The 19,416-nt window shown below is 42.5% G+C and overlaps 1 protein-coding gene across 2 annotated transcripts in view; it reads left to right on the plus strand.

The window, feature by feature from the left end:
• Window positions 1–14,557, plus strand: part of ANO10 (anoctamin 10) — a 124,838-nt gene extending 110,281 nt beyond the window's left edge. For both annotated transcript variants that reach the window (XM_063325259.1, XM_063325258.1), the window contains exon 13: window positions 13,695–14,557. In XM_063325259.1, the coding sequence (XP_063181329.1) occupies window positions 13,695–13,730 (36 nt within the window). In that variant the 3' untranslated portion in view covers window positions 13,731–14,557. The remainder of the gene's footprint in view (window positions 1–13,694) is intronic.
• The last annotated feature ends 4,859 nt before the right edge of the window (window positions 14,558–19,416 follow it).

Below are 19,416 nucleotides of genomic sequence, written 5' to 3' on the forward strand. Positions count from 1 at the left end.
GAAACTAGCGTTGTTAAAATCTTTATTTGTTCTTCTGTGTGTATGTATGCATTTTCTTTGTATTTTTTTATATGTATAGATGCAGTATACAGGTACAGAGAGACAGAACGAGAATCTCTGTGTGTGGATGCTATTGAGTTCCTTTTGTAGATGCACTCTTACACTGGCTTCTTGTAAACCACAACCTACAATTAGATTTCTTTTTATTGAGCGTACTCTTTTCCTTTGATGTACTTCCTTATACCGCGACTAATTGCTGTTATTTCCTATTAATATGGAAAATGATGTGTGCTCTTTTTTTTTTTTTTGTATGAGAGGTGTTTGCTTTAGATTATTGAAGAAATCTTTTGCTACGGTTGTAAATTGTTACTATTTTAGGAGAGGATGTAACTGACTGCCATGGGTTTTGCAGTTCTGTTGGTCCTATAATGGTGTATGGAATTTTCACTCTTTGCTTTCTGATTGTTTCCAGTGCCAAAAAGGAAACAGAAGCATGTGAGCAATGACATATTACCAAGCTCAAAGTGCAGAAAATGGATTTCTGCAGCTTGTTAATATTTTGTAATTATTTGTCCTGTCCCAGCTTGCGTATTTGATTTGCCCTGAAGGATCTGTGGAAATGTGTGTTCACCTTCCATCTTATACCATCACATAAATTTACAGTGAATTAACTAGGTGACTCACTGGATAATATTAACTCACTTTACTGATGCGAAATCGTACGATGTCTTAAACATTTATTTAGAGTCCTCTGACAGCACTTACTGGCATGTTTTTTAAAATCTGGTTTGTTTGACAGATGTAACAACTTATTTTATAAAGGTCTTACTATAAAATTTACAAGACAACGTCTATTTTCTGACAAATGGTAATGGTGTATGGTGTTTCTATAGCAATAGAGCAGAGTTTTAATGTGCTACAACTAATGTGTTGAAGAGAAATTATTTTAGGTATTATTTGTGGTTGCATGCTAGATAATACAGTTGTGATAAATTAAAATTGAGAAATACGAACGTGATGGAACTGGTAACCCTGGGTGCCCAGTAAAAGCACTTTGCAATGTATAAGCAACATTTCAAAGCGAAGCCTTGAGGTCTGACAGAATTAAATTAGCGTGGCAATTTAACATGAATCACAATAGTTAATCCCTCCGTGCATGCTGAAGCTGGCACCATTAGCTCTAATTTCCATTGAAGCAAAAGAAGGTGGTCAGTCTAGAACAGAGGCTGGACCGAAGCAGTGTCTGTCTGTTCAATGCATTTATTTCTGGGCTCCAGTTGGTTGCCAGGCTTCATCCAGCCCCTCTGAGCAGAGGAGCAAAGTGGGGCTGTGCTGGCAGTACTCTGTCCTTCCTTTCCTTCCCTTCCCACCGCTCCTGAAAAGCGGAGCAGGACGATGGGAGTTGGAGGAGGAGCGCGAATCTCTTCCCACTGGGGAGCTGCCAGCCTCCAGGGCCAGTCCTCTTGGCAGTTTTTCTGCCAGCAAGTTTGACCTTTCCCAACCAGGGAATTCAAATGCAGAGGGGTGCAATCTCTAGGTTTAAAGAAATCGGAAGTAAAAGCCTAAGGAAAAGGGTGCAACTATGACAGCAGACAACAGGACTGGGAATCAGCAAAGAATAAATTGGAAAGGGAGTAAAACGCTTTATTAAAGAAAGCAAAAATACTTTACAAAAATAAGAAAGCAGGAAAAAAAAAGGAGTGTTATCAAAGTGTATGAAAACTGACATTCTGTGCATAGAAAAGCTATATAAACACAAATTATTGCAATTATTCAAGTTTTGTTTAGAAGGTAACAGTTTTAATGTGAAGTTCCAAATCTAAAAATTACAGTGTTATTAAAAGCAATTCTTACAAATTTATGTCGATTTTATGTAATACAAATTATCTGCTTATGCGTTTATGTATTGTTTTGCACAAAACTTAAATTAACAGAGAGAAACCGGGATTATGGGATTGGCAAAGCTTGAAAAGAACAAAATTAAGTAGTTACAAAACAGTCCCACGTTTTTTCCAATCTAAACTTCATCCTAAAATCTTTTTCTGTAATTGCCCAGTTATATAGTGTAGCGTGCTCCGAGGCACTAAAGCAGATGTCAGAGAACACGCTAATATTCAGCATACCTACAGATCGTTGCTTGCCTTCACGTTACAAAGCTCCTTAAAATTTCACATCTCTTCAGCCTGAAAATAGTAGCTCTTATATGGTTTTAATTTTCCATAGCTTGCTCTTTATTGCAAAACAATTTCATAAAGCTTTGCGAAGAAATTGCCGATAGTATTAGAGGCAGAAAACCACAAAATTTTGTTAGGGTCTCTGTTAGCAATAGAGACAGCTCCAAAACGGGGGCTACGGAGGAAGAGCACCCAGGGCACGACAGTACCGGTGAGTGCGGCAACTCGCGGAGGTAACTCACAGCAGTACTTTGTTTTCTAGTGAACAAGCAGAGAGACGGACAGGAGCTTTACCAATCGAGCACTACATCTCTTCACTTCTCAAAAAATGCAGTAAACCACCTGTAGCAAAGAGGTTTTCTTCCCACTAATTTGTTGGTAAAAAGGAAAAGCGTTTTGTTCACTTGTAACCTAGGAAGCACGTAAAGGGAAATTCTGGCATCACTGAAGTAAACGAGAACTTGGCCATTGCCTTAAGGGAAACCAGACCTTTACCCTTTGCTAGGTTGTTTAAAATTACTACAGGCATAACAGAGTAATTTATAAATATTGTTATACCTATAATTTACGACTATGTCAGCTGTTATAACTTTACTCATTTTGAAGAAATGCAGAGTTATAAACTACCAAACCAACCTTTTACTCATTTTCAAAATATCTGTGCAAGCTAATTCAAAGTTTATTCTGACTCTCCTATGTGCTTATTGGACAATTTTATTACTTTTTTTTAAGTTTTCTAAGAGTAATGCTACATATCCAGTTGTGCATCTTAACTGTATGTGTGTGTATCTGCATAAGGGTTGTGAGGTCAAGGCTTTCTCTAGCCCAGGCCCCAAAGTGGCAATAAGCAGATGCCTAGGACAGAGGGAAGAGTAGGGCTAACATGTATTTCCCCATAATATTTTCCCATCCTCTGCCTGTGCTTCATTCATGAACTTTCTGAGCCAGATCAAATCATAAATCCACCATAACTAATTTGAGTAATCGATTTTATCCGAAGAGGTATATAACTTTATGTGATCAGATAGATAACCACTTAAATATATTTTTAAAAGCAAATCAATACCTGTAACTGATCAATACTTATGCTTAGCCCAGAGCTTAACTAAGGGAAAACAAGTTGCCTCTTTTTCCACGTGTGCATAGTCTTCCCAAGGAGCGGGGTGCTTGGCAGAAGGGGAATTTGCCTTGTCGCAGGTGTCTTTGGTGGAATAAGGAATTCTGTCAGTTGTGCCATTGCCATTCTGAAAGTATCTGCAAAGGGACCTTTGATACACTTTAAAATTGGTAGAACTGATTCATTCAGAATATTTATAAAACTACTGTAACTAGCAGTTGATTACCAGCACTACATTGATTATTTTTCACTGGACTGTGAATAGGCAATAGCAGGTAAAAGCAGAACCCCCACAGGAAGCAGAAGAAAGCTTGGCTTTGAAGAGAAAGACAAGAATGAAAATATTACTGGAAATTATCTTGTTATGGACAAGTACCTGGGGCAGGAGAGCTTCTGCAGGGAAGGAAAACAAGTAAGATGGCCTGGCAGGTCTCTTGTGTTGCTGGTCTTGGATTCCTTGCCTGTTAAATTCTTGAGTAGAATTGAGGATAGTTCTTCTTCACCAAATAATTTAAACATTGAATAGTTTTTCCTGCTTTATTGCAGTGAAATGTTATTTTTGCAATACTGTGGTAACAATAACTTTAGAATTAAACTCCTTTTCCATGCTGATATGGCAGATAAACGGAGAGGCAAATTTCTTCTTAGAAAACACTCCTTCAAAACAGTGGTTGCTTTTGTCGTGTGTCTGCCCAGTACTTAGTGTGGAAGTCTAATTTCTAAATATGTGGTTTGTGCTTCAAGTATAATTTATTATTTTCTACTTATACTGTTCAGTTGTTTGATTTCTCTAGTGTCATCTGACATATTTGTCAGGCTGAAGTTTCTGGTCTGAAATTTTGTACTTGCAGGGTCGGGGCTGGTGTGTGGTAGCAGGACGGAGAACAGCTATGCACCCTCCGTGTGTATCTGCTTTTCATATCAGATTTATATCACAGCTAGAAATTTCCAAAAATAGTGCCTGAAGTTGGGTTCTTAGTTTCCTACCTACAGTGAAACCTTGTTTACCTAATTAATTCCCTGCGTAGAGGAGTAAATTTTTTTTGTTGTTGTTACTACTTTTTGGAAACTGAGCAGGACTCTGTATGGATCCACAAATTAACAAATTTGGAAAGAAATGCGGTCCCAGATTATGATTCAGGCCAGCTGGACTGGGGCTGGCAGCCGTGTCCACTGGCCGAGCAGAGGATGGACGGGGCGCTAGTGCTTCAGGTGCTTAGGTGCTGGGCGTTGCGTGCCTGGGTTCCAATGGTGGGCAAACCTGTGGTCAAAAAGTAATTGGATTACAGAGTATTTTTTTTTGTCTTCTTGTGAGGGTTGGGCATAATTAATTTTGAGAGACCATCTCGGCTTTTCATGCAGTCTATTCCCTGCTGTCACATGGATTACAGGGAGACGGGCTCATGCTCTTTGATTTTCTCTCTGTTCTTTTTGTGGCATTAAATAGTTTCAAATAGTCTTTTGCCTTTCGTACAGCAGATTTTTTTAAAGGATGTTGGCAAAAACTCTGTGGATTTTGGCATGTGTAACCCTGGAATAGATGTTGTGTGGTCTCCTCAGGGCTAAACCTCGACTGCTGCGTGGGTTTGTGCACTCGAGGGAGGCTTGTGTCTATGGCCCAGCGGGTCTTTTCCAGCCTTAAGCTGGAAAAAATGGAAGAACAGAAATGACTTAGCTTTGCTCGTCTTGAAAGTGTTGGACTGAAATGTGTATTCTCTCAGAAGCTGTAGTGAGCTGGGTATTTTGGACATCACCTGAGCACTTCACCATTCCAGCAGAAGAGCGAGGAGGAAGGACTGTCGACTGTCTCACTGCAGGGCCGTGGACCACCCTCCAGTCCCTCACCCTTTTCTCAGGTGCTGGTTTTGCTGTTTCTCAGCCATGCCTCCTGATTCATGGGGCAGGGTGAGTGCAAAACACATGAGCTTAGGCAGTAAATCAGTGTATACTGAGCAACCTGGTTCTTAGCCAGGCTGTTACTGCTGTTGCAGTCGGTATAAGGCTAACTCAGCTGTGGCTGCAGTTACGCTTCAGTGTCGGGCATGTTCCTATCAATAAATTAGGGGTTTGTGTCCAGAGGCCTAGTTAAACTCTCAAAGTGCTGGCTATTTCTTTTCCAAAGGATAACTGCATGCTCGGGGGTGTCCCGCTTAGCATATAAGCTTGTTAAACTTCAGAGAGGAGAAATGACTTGGTTTATCCGTTTTTCTCTTGATAGTAACTAGTAACTGCAAGCTGGTAATTCACATTATCCAAAACTCCTGAGAATATAAATTTTATCATAGCTCACACTGAAATCATTAAAACGGTGTTAATGTGCTATTAACCCAGGGACAAACTGCACCCCTAAAGTGTAGTGAAGTCTGTTTGACCCAGGTCACAAAATTAAAAGAAAGGTATGGCTGACAGGCACAGATCTGGAAGGACCGTGCAGTCCTCCGGACATGATCAAGGTCGTGTCGCTTTGGATATTTTTGCATCATTGCTTTCATAGCTAGTCAATAGTTTCTGACTCCAAAAATCTATTGACCAGCTGCTTATTGGATGGGAGGTAATTGCATGAGCTAACGGGGGAGAGCGTTTGCTAAGGCTGCTGTGGCATCCTGTGCGTGCGGTTAGAGCACACGCTCTTCGTTAGGCATTCAGACACATCGTTTGTATATTTAATCTTTCACTATGCAACTCTGTGGTCAGTTATGGTGAAAGAAGTGAATTTTTAAAAGTATGAACTAAAATAAGATAAAATACATGTTCTGAGGGTCAGCATACGTAACCTCTACCTTTGAAGAAAATACTGTGATGCTATCTAATGTGGCTTCTGCTATTATTTCGACATTTTTGTGCTATCTACTGAACTAAAATAAGGTTCAGCAAAGGATGACTAATAGGGTAAGAATATTGTAATGAGTATTAATTAATACTTTGCAATTTAAATCAGAGACAATATGAAGTAAATCAGAAAAAAATCTTGGAAAAAATCTACTACAAATAGGGTTGCTTTGTCTGCCGTGGCTTCACAGCGCTATTAATCAGGCACAATACTCCAAGGCACGTATTATGTGATTCTGCAAGTTTTCCTGACTCTGCACTTACTAATTTTGTAAACTTACTGTTTCATTAACGCTAGCTTTTTGTACTTGGTATTCTGTCATGAATTAGGCATACAAGAAAGGAAAGAAGAGAATTACTTTTTTGCTGTTTGCTATTACCTGCTGTTTGTTGTAGCAGATTCCCACTCTAGATCTGTAGAGTCCAGGCAAAGTTCTCTGCCACAATTTCTGTAGGAACAATAATAAAAATCTCTCTGGAAGGGACCTCAGAAGGTCCCTAGTCCAACCCCCTGCTCAAAGCAGTGTCAACGCCAAATTCAGACCAGGTTGCTTGGGGATTTTTCCAGTCGGGTCTTGAAAACCTCCAAATCCAGAGAATGCAGATCTCCCCGGGGCACTGCTGCAGTGCTTAGTTATCCTTGTAGGGAATTTTGGGGGGAGGGATTATTTCTTTATGACCGCTTTGTTTCTTGTTCTCTTGCTGTGCACATCAGCGAAGAGCCTGGCTCCGTCTTCTTGCTGACCTCCTTGTAGATATTGGTGGGTATCTCAGCCTTTTCTCACAGGGTATGTGCATCAGCTCCCTGCCCATCTTGTGTCCCATGGCTAGACTTGGTGAAGGTGATCAATATCCTTCTAATACTGGAAGCCCCAAAACTAGACACGGTATTCCAGATGTAGCCTAGAGGTCAGGAAGAATAATAGGTGCAGTGCTTAGTAACTTTAGTCTTCAAAAAGTTAAATTATTGTAATTGCTTACAGAGTCCTTCTCATGAGAACTACACAATTCAGCATTTGTTTCTTTGTTATCTTCCGTTTAAAATTCTTCTCACCTCCTCATCAAAAATTTGCATTTTGGCTGTATGGTTTTTCTTTATAGAGAGGTTTTTTTTCACTGGTTTGCAATGTCACCGGGCCTTTGGGCTTGACTCTGGTAAATAAGGAAGTTGTGAAATTGTTCCTACAAGTCTTTTATCATATTACTCAAGAAGGGGGGAAACTGTATTCTGGAAATCAATAGGAGACTTAAGGGTTGTACTGGATGAGTTACTGAGAACAAGCATTCAGTGTTACATTGTGGCTGTGTGGACTAACACAGAAGTCCGGGGATTTATAAACAGGAGAATACTACTATAGATGCTGTTTATTGCTACTGTAAATAAGCATGTTATCGTCTCCAGCTATGGCAACTAAGAGGTTGCTGAAAAACTGGTCAGAGTCAGAAATGAGGCTTAGAAGTTACCCCAAACCTGAAGTCCTTAAGCTCCGTTCCCTGCGGACGAAGTTCAACACCACCCACAAAAACCTTGAGGGAAGGTCTGTGGTTCTAGGTACGAAGTTACCACAACTTTCCACTATTATAATCAGAAAGAATAAATTTCCATTAAATAAGTTTTTATACTTTTACACAGAATAAAATATTAGGTGTGGAAGAGGCTTACTGAGTTTTGAAGGGGGTGTTAATTTGCCTCTTCTGTAACTGGCTGGTACTTACAAATTAAGCTGATACAGTTCTTGCAGTTGTCAGCAAAAAGCTCAAGGCCCAAAAACTACCTTTGTTGTGACTGTATGCCATTAGGAAAGAACAATTTTTATATATATCCATCACTTTTTCATATTATAATTAATTTGTGAAAGTGGGAAAGATAGCATGTAACACTACGCTTTCTTTAAGCAGTAAACTGCTAATGAGCTGTTCTACATGGTGAATACAGGAAAAGCAGAAGATGAAGTTGCTGATAAGAAGCATCTGCCTTCATGTCTTCTTATATTTAATTATATGGCTATTTACATGTCTGTTCTTCATATATACAAACATACGTGTATGTTGAGTATGCACGTGGAAGAGCACCAAACCAGTGAATCATTAACTCCTGGTTTCATTGATTTTCACTTTTAAATGCTTATTAGATTTTAAAATTGTTTTCCTCCGGTTGTGGTTGAATTGTCAGTTGGCGTTAACACACACAGTGGTGAAATTAAGAGTAGGTAGAGGCTGGATTAGCAGGACTGAGCATAACTGGAAAATAACGGTGTTGGAAGCATTTGACACAGAGCTCAGCAAGTGCAAGAAATCAACATTAAACAGACAACCAGAAGTGAGGAAAGGAGAGACTGTTAGCCGCCTGATAAAATGTTGGCTGTCCCGTAGAAACCATACAGGAAGGTTGAGAGTGTTTGATTAGATTATGAGCGTGTGTGAAACGAGCACTGGTTAACAGCAGAAGTGCCGGGTTCTCTCCGTCATCCTCTCGTGCAGAAGGAAGGTCACAGATGGATTTGCGAGATAGGGTTTGTGAAGGATTTCTCAGCCGCAGGGACAGAGTGAAGCTTCACGCTGGGGCGTACATTGTCCTTGCTGAAAGCAGCCCGACCGCACAGAGCGAGATACAAAAGCATCTCCTCGTCTGTGGGCTCTGGGCGTGGGGTTTGAGAACGAAGGTGGGCCACGGTTCTCCTCGTGCCACGCGGAAGCGACCTGTGTTTCCAGCGAGGCTGTGGCTTGAACAAGCACTGCTGGTGGTAAATCCCTGAGCGACTCAGTGGGGTTTGCTTTAGTCGAGGTCTGTGGTGTTACTGTGTACTTCTGTTAGTTCCTGTTTGGAGCTATTTCTTTTACTTGCATATAGTAAGTAGTATTGTCCATAGCACTAAATCACAAGCTCGGACTTCCGTAGACCCTCTAACTGGAGAGTTACCAGTCGTTGATAACTACCGTCAATACCCTCTGTACTAAAATTCGTGTTTCTGGTTGCAAACACACAAAGGAAGTAGCCTGATTTCCAGACTTGATATGCAACTGTATTTGTGGTGTGTAAGTATCTGTTATGTGTTCATTAAAGTGCTTTCAGAAAATCGAATGTGGAAATGTAGTGAAATCTAATTAATTGGTAAAGCCTGTTTGTAAACCCCATTGAAGAATTTTTGCCATTTCTACTGAAAATACTACCTAATTATATTATGTGTACTTTACAAAGAAATTTAAACTTAATAAAATGGAAGTAGCAAATCTATTGAATTACAGCAGATAAATATTTAGAGCAATTCCTAACAGCAGAATTTTAGAATAAACCACGCTATAGCCCCACGACAGTAGACTACTGTTAGTTTAGACACATGCTTTGCTTACGTATTACATGGCTAGGCTGCTGTGGCTGAGTGTGCTGCACAGAACAGGCCGTCACGTTGGTAGAGCCACACAGCGGCAGAGAGACGTGAGCCAGGGGCTGCGGAGAGCGGGGCCTGGCTCGCCGGGGAGCGGGACTGCGCCATCACTTGTCGTGCACCAGCCACCTGTTTTGCAAAACAGAAGCATAAACCCTTTTGCTGGTAATTCTCAGCTGAGAATAAATGAAGGATGGTTTATTGAGCCAGCTCGTTTCTGAACTGTGCCTCTGGTTGGTTTGCAGAGGCTTTTAATACCCCTCAAATGAGCATTGTTTTTCTTTGTCGTTGTGTATCTAGTAGGTTTGAAAAGTAGATTGAAAAGTTTTTAATACCTCTTTTTCTATATTTTTGAAATACCAATACCTCCTTAAAACTTAAGAAATATTTTTTTGATGTAAGCGTAGTTAACTCAGTCCTACAGGTTTGTCAATGAGCCCATTGGGGCCATCAGGGTAAAGGTGATCTTGAAATGTCCCTTGTCGGTTCCCTTTCTCAGTATCAGAAAAAAAAAATAGACTCACTTTCCCATATGTTGTCCTAGAGAAATATTTTCCCAGTAAAACGGAACATTTCCTTTCACGGTAAAAGAAAAGAAAATTTAAAAATTCTTCAGCCTGAACTTGGCAAAGAATTTCACTGTCTAATGGTGCCACCACATGTTGCTTGCCGAAGTGATAGCTCTCAGGGGAGCCCGGTGCTGCCAGGTACTGCAAAATATGGTTTGGTATTAAAAGTTATAAAGAAGAAATGAAATATGCAGCTCTTGGGGTTCTCATGTTCCTTATGATTCATTTCCTGAAATACGTGAGTGACTGCATTTGGACCGGTTTCGCCCAGGCTGCGTGTGCCATGGCAGCATGTGAAGCTATTTTAAGACATTTTTCTACTCGCTGGCCCACTGAAGAAGCTGGGAAATTTGTTTGTTTATCGTATATTTTAAATTTACTAGCATAAAATGGCCAGCAGAAGAGATGACTAGCATAAGATCAGCTCAGTTAAAATCAGGAGTGCCTTCAAAAATAAATGACAGTAGTCCCGCTTGCATAGAATTTTTGGACTGATTACCATCTAGTCATCATTAATAAGTCACTTGCTTGGGTTTTTTCCAGACTTGGCAACTCCTGCAGGAATCAGAGAATAAAAATACCTTTCCAGTTTTCTACGTTCCTCATTAATCCCCATATAATTAAAACAACGCTCAGAATTTAAGAAAATCATTCTAAAATAAGAGAATTGGGTTTGAATTTGATGAATCATTAACTGAATTAAGTTGCTGTCTTCTGTATGTTTTTAATGTTTTTACAGCAGGGGTAGAAGTCACTTTAATTAAGATGCTGTAGTTTTATATAGACATTTATTTAAATAAGTGAATTGGGCTGCAGAAGAGGAATTTATGTTCCAGCTTTTAGATATGGCTTTTTTTCTGCACTGTTGCTATGGAGAAGCATGTAAATATTTGTATCCCAAACTAATTTTACTTCCCTTATAGATGGCATGGAAATACAGATAAAAATGGTAGAGAAGAGTTATTGTAGGTGGGTTTTACCATGCAGAGTAATGTTTTGGAATGGGTTCAGGCACAGGCCTTAGCAGCAAAAGAAGGTTAGAAGGTGCTGTGTTAAAGCAACCCGACATCTTTATATTACGGGATAGAAATTGAATAAAAGTGTCCACTGTAGTTGCAGTTTCCTCTTTCCCAATTTTTTTTTATAGCATTATTAGGTATTTGTTTTTCTAATAGCTCCTATGTGCTGGGCCAGTTGTATAAAATCAAGTACAAGCATAAAAGAAAGAACTTTAACTCAGAAGCACGCGTCCATCCACCACTGGGTGGGTGACATGGAAACGACACAGCTGCTTAGGAGTTGGAAGCTGCATAAATTATTTCTTCATATGATCACTCACATTTTTTAATGTCCAGCCTTTTTCTTTCCTCGTCTGCCAGATCGCCTTGAAGGCGGCAGTCGTGCTGGACCACCAGGTTATGGCCTCCTGAATTCCGGCAGAGCTGTGCCTCTCCTTGCCTTTGCTGCTCGCCTTGTCTCCATCTTGTCTCCTTCCTTTGACTGTTGTCTCACAGCCTTTTTCTTTGAGGACTTAAGTCACTGTAATTATTTCTTAGTCTATCAGGGTGGTTTCCAGTCTTCCAGGCGTTGCAAGACCCTTAGCTGATAACCCCAGGTGATGTGTGAGAGACGCCTTTGGCGCAGTTTAAACTCAGCTCTTCCTGCCTCTGTAAATTCTGTATTATGAAACATCCTCTTTAACAAGAAGCTTCAAAGACTGGCTCTGGTTTCTCTTACTCAGCAGATATTTTCAACGCCTGGAATTGTTATTCTGGTTTCACATTGAGATCGCTCAGGTGACGTCCTAAGATAATGAAAACAAAAACAGTTAACAAAAGGATTGGAAATAACACGTGTCACCGTAGCAGTCTGCTACCTTGTTGTTGTATCACAGGATGTTTTTGTTCAATTCAACAGCAGAAAAAAATGGGCAATGCAGAAATACTGATATATTTAGTATTACTGATATATACTGATATATATATATTACTGATAAATAACAGTTACAGCTTAACATTCGTGCAATGGGAATTGGGGGCAGTGTTGTGTCTGTAGATTCCTTAAAAACTTAAATATTTAAGGCTAAATGACTTCTATGATTTTTCTAAAAATAAAAAAACCCAACCCTCTACAGTACTGAAGACTTCACAGTGAACTAAAATTTTACATCTGTAAATAATGTGCTTGTCCTGGTTTCATCTGGGATAAAGTTAATTTTCTTCCTAGTAGCTGCTGTGTTTTGGCTTTAGTATGAGAATAATGTTGATAAAACAGACTGGTTTAGTTGTTGCTAAGTAATGCTTACAGTAAGTCAAGGACTTTTTCAGCTTCCCATAGAAGCTGAGAGGGAGCATAGGCAGGACAAGGTGGCCAAAGGAATATTCTGTACCATAGGTGCCGTGCTCAGGGTACAAATGGGGGTTGGCGGGGGGGCAGGGATCCGCAATCACTGCTCGGGACAGGCTGGGCAACCCGTCATTGGGTGGTGAGAGCAACTTGTGTTGTAACACTTGATTTTGTATATTCTTTTACCATTATTTTTATTATTATTGTCATTATTTTATCTTCTGGTACTCTTCTATTAAATTATCTTTATCTCAACCCATGAGGGCTTTTTTCTTTTTCTCCCTCTTCTCCCCATCCCGCTGGAGCGGGGAGTGAGTGAACGGCTGCATGGTCCTAGTTGCCATTATGGTTTAAACCACGACAGTACCTTAAAAACATGCCTGCCACTTGGCCAGTAGGTAGATTCTCCCTCTGGCTAAGCAAATTGCATTTGTGTCTTCAGAATGAATATCTGCTATAACAAGGAATAATTACTTTTTAAAAAAAAAAAAAAAAATCCCCTTTGTGTCTGAGATTCAGATCTCACAGTCCTTCATTGTGATGAGCGTTTTGCTTATCTGAAGTTGTCACAAAGAACCATTCTGCATTTTAATAACTAACTAAATACATCTGTGATTCAGAGATAAGCATTCTTAATTCCAGATTGGTGTCGACGTCTTCCTAAATGGAAGAGCGGATTTCCAGCCTGTGCTTACTGCCGTTGTTCCAGGTGTTGCCCGAGAAGAAGTGAAGTGGCTGCCGTCACCCCGCGCATGGGGCTGACCGGGGATCGGGGCCGGGGGTTTCCAGGAGCAGCGGTGACGGTGACAGCTGACACAGCGCTCCGTCCCCAGCACAGTTGTTGGCTTTGAGCGGCAGGAGACAGTTCCAATACAACAGGAATTTCCCCTGGCTTTTCATCTCGCCGTTCTTTCAGCAGTTCCCCCTTGGCCATGGGTCTGAGGGAGAAGGGTTTTTCCTCTGTCTGTTGGGCCCGCTAATGTCAGCGTGAGACATTACTCATCACAAAAAGAATTAATTAACACACAAGTTGCACCATCATTTGCTGAGCGTTTTGGTGGGAAAAGCAATACCTCTGTTAAAACGGTGTCGTTTGTAAAAGTCGGGCATAACAGACTTGCGGTTTCGAACTACCGAAGCTTAACTGTTTTGTGTAGTTTTATTATTGAGTTGGATTCAGAAGTCTCCTGCTTTCGGATGTTGCTGTGTTGCGTAGTTCGTGGTGCTAGCACTGCGCTCAGTGTACCTCTTCTCTTTCTCCCTTCTCTCACAGCAAATGAAGCTTGCGGCTGAGTCACTGAAGGAGTAAACACGGAGGAACGAGGATGACTAAAAGCGGTCACATGCGAATGCGGGCACTTCTTGAGCATTTCTTTACGATGATGTGTCGCGCTCCGAGTGTGCACTCCACCATCTATTCAGTAGGTGGCACCTGCTTGTATGATACTTGGTAAATATTCTCTGCCTGACACTAAAAAAAAAAAAAAGAAAGATATTTTTCTCCTGCTCTCTTTGTTTCTTACACGCGATTGGCGCAGTTAACACCAATCTCCAGCTTATGCCGGGTCTGGCTGAAATCTGCCAGACTCACCCTGCCTCAAGTGATTGAAAACAGACCCTGTGAGCAGGCATCCAGAAGCTAACTACGGTTAGGAAAAAAAAAACCCAGAAGACAGACTATTATTTAATTCACAGCGTATGGTCCTGTTGGGGTTAGTGCCCCTTTTGTTTCTTTCTGACAAATCATGTATTTTTTTTCCAAGGCTGCTTATTAGCTACTGTTTGCACAGAGCAAATTAGCTTAAATATTTTATACGTCGCGTAATGAAATACATGATTGTTCCCTATGTGATTTGAGAAATATTTAGACATAATTATTATAAAGTATGCATTATATATACTCCTGTGTGCTAGTTAGCTAAGTAAGCCCCAGCTAAAATCTTTGGAAAAGCTGGGTAAAAAGGCATTCGGCAGGAAACAGATTGCTGATCAGTAATTTATGAAGTGTATTTATTTTTTAATTTACATGACATTTTGGTATCACTTCCCTGGCTCTTGAACTGCAGTATTTTATGAATGGGTCTTTTGGTTAAACGAACTGACAGTAATGGATCAATTAAACTTGATGTACCAGTACCCTTGTGCGTAGTGAATGTCTGATTTTTTTCCTTGCATTTCATAAATAACTTCATAAAAGGCAATTTTCCTAATGTTTCGTTGTTTTCTGATAGTAATAGGACCAGAATCTACAGTGTTTGCTCCCGTGACCTGGAGACAGTTTATTTTCTCCTGCTCTGACCTTCATCTTTGGTAGATGTAACTTTACCTGTACGTGAGACTTGCTGGAACTCTGTTGGAAAAAAATCTGCTGTTATAATAATTAAGGTATTTGCCTACTTTGCACATTTCAGATTTCTGCCACAGGGCCCCCACAGCAGAGTAATATAACGAAGCCAAAATAATGTATTCTGTCTGGAATTTAAAATTAGCATTTCTCAAACTCTACAAGCGTGACCCAGTAAGAAATGACTCCGTTCCCTTGGGAAGAGGAGCAAAACCGTGCTACAGCTGCTGTCTCTCTTCTTGCTTCTCCCACCGTGCGCCCCCCACGCTGCTGCTATTTCGGGGGTATCTGACGGGCTGCTGCTGTGCCACGGCCTGTTCCTGACACCGCAGCAACCACCAGGGATCTTTTAGGGACCAATAGTGCCGTAGAGATGCCCAAACCGAAGCTTTTTTGAGGAGGGGACCAGCATATTCTCCATGAAAGCAGCTCCCCAGCTTTGCAGTTTCTTGCCCACGTTGATCTGAAGTAGCTCATGTTTGTTCAGGTTTTCCTCACGCCGCCTAGTCTGTGCTTTTGAGTGAACGGTTCGGGAGAAGAAAAAATCTGTGGGATGGGTTCCTGGTGGAATATGTTCTTGTGAGCTTGTGGTAGCCTTTTTTTAAGGGATTCTGCTGGTCTGCTAATTTATGCTGGTTTATGAGTGTAAAGTTGGTGTGTTTTGCTGATGGCAACTCAGTCAGGTGTCTGGAATAATTTTCTAAGGATGGCTTAGAAAAAGAATCGAGTCGTGTCTCAACAGTGATCACGTGAAAAAAAAATAAGTAGACTTCTGCAAAACTGACTTTGTGGTTGTCCTTGAGGTGCTTCCATTCTCCTGTTTTCCATAGACTAACAGGAAAATCTCTAGTGAGGTGTAAGCACCCGGTGATGTGAGTAAGGTTAGCTGTTGCCCTTGCCTTGGGCAAATCCCTTCACTTCTGCTTAGTTTCCTTATCTCTCAATGGGGATGATACCGTTCTTTAGGTGGATTCTCCAGCTAAAGCTAGTAGGTGTGGAGGAATTACCACCTTCCATAGTGTGAGTGAGAAGTATGGGAATCCTTTGTTTTATAGGAATTGGAATTTGTTGTAGATCCTGGGAGAACTCTTGTTCTTAGCATGACAGCTGCTACGCAATCATGGTCATGGTGTTTGTCCTAAACAGCGTACGCTTCAGCTTGCTGAGAGAAGTCACCTGTACATTGCCAAGTAATATTCTGCCACTGAACTGAAGTTCGTCTCCTCTTGCTCTGTATTCTGTGCTTTGTCCTTTTCCTGGGGGTTTGCTGTGTTTCATACTGTTTGCTATTGGTTTGATGCTGGGTTTTGGTTGGTTTGCTTGTTTGTTTTACATTCCTGATGTCATCTGTTTTCATTTCTCATGTGAGAGAAAAAAAAAATGTTCCTGTCTCTGCTTCTGAATGTCTCTGTATTGTTTTCTTTCTTTCTGCTGTAGGTGCACCTGTAAAAATCGTGGGAGGCTAGGGATGAAACTTACTGACAAAAATCTGCTGTCAGGTGAAAATGTTAGAAGGAATAAATAAGGTATTTACCAGTAACTGCCATTCACAAGCTGTGTCATCTGTATGTCTGTTCCTAGCCTAGGGAACCGTGTCCCCAGGGCGCGCAGGAGCGGAGGCTTTATTTTCCCGTTGTGCTCAGGCTCATCCCCTGGTGCAGAGCTGACGCACGAGGCCCTTGGTCTGGTTTTCTCAGCGTGCCATAGAGAAGGGCGCAGAGGGGTGCAGGGGAACGTGCACTGAAGGGACGGGAAACAAAGCCACCTCCATCAGAGGTGTCTGGTTCCCCATAAGTATCTTCTTCCTTGGGGTCACCGAGCAGTTTGCGTAGAGCTGAACCTGCAGCTCGGGTCCTCCAGGCAGGTGGTGGTGGGTTCGTGGGGGGTTGTGGAAGCGTGAATGGGCTCTGAGCAGCTGCCTTGGGACTGGGCACGGGCCAGATTACGCTCTGCCTGTACTCCGTTACGGGCAGTGGGTCCATCCCAGGAGGTTCCTGGCAGAGTCCATCCATCACCCGACTGGAGAGGCCCTGCAGTGACAGCCTCGGCTCTGGACCTTTCAGGAGCGCAGACAGACAGACCTGGGTCTGTTGCCGGCCGTCCAATGCCTGCGGGGCTCTAAGGAATAAAGTAAGCGCATGCCTGGTCTAAAGCTTCAGGGAGAAACCTAGGATGAGGCTGGAGGCACCCTGTTTGGGAAGAGGAGTGTGTGGAAGTAGCTTGTACCTATCCATAAGGCTTGTATTTTACGCGGCTCTTTAGCAGCAGCGATTACAGCCAAGAAAGCTGTTTTTAAGGAAAAGGGCAGTCATAAATGTACCGGTGATACAGTCAGGTACGTTGTGAGCCCCAGGTCTGATTGCGTGGCCCAGAGGGCTCTGCTGACTCAAGATCTCTAGTGTACTTGCCGGACTGCAGCACGTCCCATGAACGTGAGGACGGTAGAAGAGAAAAACACTGGAACCGTTACACGAGGAAAGGTTCCTCTGTAGGCAGGCGAGCAATTCTGGGTATTTTATCCTGCCTCGATCTGAGGGAATCGATTTCAAATCTCATTCAGGACTTGCAGCGATTGAGAATTTACTTCCTCATTCAAATAAGCACAGCCAGCAGGAACCATGCCTGCTGCCGCCATGGGCTTTCTTCAGGAAAGCTCTGCCCTGCCTCATCCCAGAGCTGGAGGGGTGAGTGCCAGCAGCAGGCTGGAGCTGGCCCTGGCAGAGCCTGGTGACTCACCTGAAGATAGCCCTTAGGGAGGCGGGATCTCTCTGCACCCACTGCTTGACATCAGTCGGAGCGGTGATGGCACCTGTCACCACCAGCGGGATGAGGACGATGCTGGTCACGGTGTAAGAGCTCCTCAGCCTGTCCCGCTGGCTGCCAGCTCTGCGGCGCCCAGCAGAACCTCTCCCAGGCCCCGGGCGCTCCAGCTGAGCGCATGTGGCACACGAGTGCCCAGAGGAAAACAGGTCCTTCCCTCCTGCCTCCCCCAGCCCTGTGTTTCTCAAGAGAAAGGAGCGGGAGGGAAGAAATCGGAAGATGTTACACAAGGGTTTGCTGAAATTAATTGCCAAGGAAATCTGACATGACACGTCTGAGAGCCTAGTGAAGTCCCAACAAAAAACCACATGCTTTTCCAGTCCTCCAGAGTACGACGTATACTTGCATTTTTCATGTGACATAATTCTTCTACCAGCTGGGAAAGTAAATAGAGATAATTTTTTCCCCTAGTATAATGGACTTTACTCTGTCACTAATTCAGGCTTCTTGACTTCTAGAAATTGATGTCATTTGTAATACACACAGATAGGCCAAACCCAGTCAACTTGTTACAAGCAATTACAATTTTAAGCTCAAAAAAAAAAAATAACAGCCAGAGCCTGTGCTTCAAGGGAACAGGCTAAAACAACAACAAGCCCGTGGCTCCGGAGAAGGACAACCCGGCTGTCCCTCAAAACCTGGAGCTGTGTGACTGCAGTGAGGGACCCTCGCTGGCTTTAGGCAGGAGGCAACTGAACAAGCGAGTCACTGTTACTCTTTCTCAAGGACAAGTCGCATCGAGGTGTAATTACTCAGACACCTTTTATTGAAAGCAAGTCATAATCTGTAATTAGCAACAGACAGATCTGATTCACCCACAGAAACCTAACCCTGGGAAAGGCTGTCAGGGTGGCTGGGCTGCCTCTAGCGTTTGGGACATCCCCGTTTGCCCCGTTCTCTCTTTATTGCCAGCCATCCACGTTGGGATTTCTCCGTAACTGGCCTAGCACATTTCTTTATTTGCTAATGAAAAATTTGTTGAAAGAAATCTGACCTGTGTGTACAAACTACTGAGACATTATTGATTGATTGTCTTAAAACCAGAGGAGGGTATTACGAGCAAGTTCTTGTCCGCTCCGTGCCTGCTGCCGCCTCCACCCCATGTTCATTCACCGGAGTTGGGAAGCTCACCAGCAATGGCACAGGCCCAGCTGCAAAAGCCTGTGGGTACGGCTTCACACAACTAGCCAATCATAAAGCAATCATACATTAATTGCATATAATTATGTAACCTGTTAAATGCCATTAATCCCTAAACGTGTGCCAAACACCCGCTGTCCGTACCCTCTCCGGCCGGTTGCAGTTCGTGTCTCACGAGCAGTTGAAGCACAGGCTCGGTGTTAAATCACTGCAGAGGAGCAGGTTGTGCTGAGCCGCTCCAACCACGGGTCGGCAGAGACAGTGCTAAGGGTAAACTGGTGACAGGCATGAGAAGGTACCAGAAACCACCCGCTCTCAGGCCGGCCAAGGCCCCTTACACCAGCACGAGCTGCTGGGGCAAGAGGGGCAGGACCTGTTCCTGTACCCCCGCCTCAGCACAAACTGCTTTTCACAGTACCTTGGGAAAAAAAATACAGCCAAAACCATGCCTTACTTTCCTAACTGCATGTTAAGGCACAGCAATTTATAAGGGGTAGAGGTGACAGCACACACGTGGATGTGAGCTTAGGTATTTCAGTTGTTCTCTGTCTGTGCTGACATACATCATTTTAGCCTTCAGGAGCAGATGTTTTCCAGCATGTGGCAGTCGAAACACTGCGATGTGGGGCACAGTTGTGAAACGTACACTGTGAAGCAGTAGCAGTAAACAAGTGGAATTAACTCCTGGGCT

The sequence above is a fragment of the Chroicocephalus ridibundus genome, chromosome 2 (assembly GCF_963924245.1).
Source record: "Chroicocephalus ridibundus chromosome 2, bChrRid1.1, whole genome shotgun sequence".
Taxonomy (NCBI): domain Eukaryota; kingdom Metazoa; phylum Chordata; class Aves; order Charadriiformes; family Laridae; genus Chroicocephalus; species Chroicocephalus ridibundus.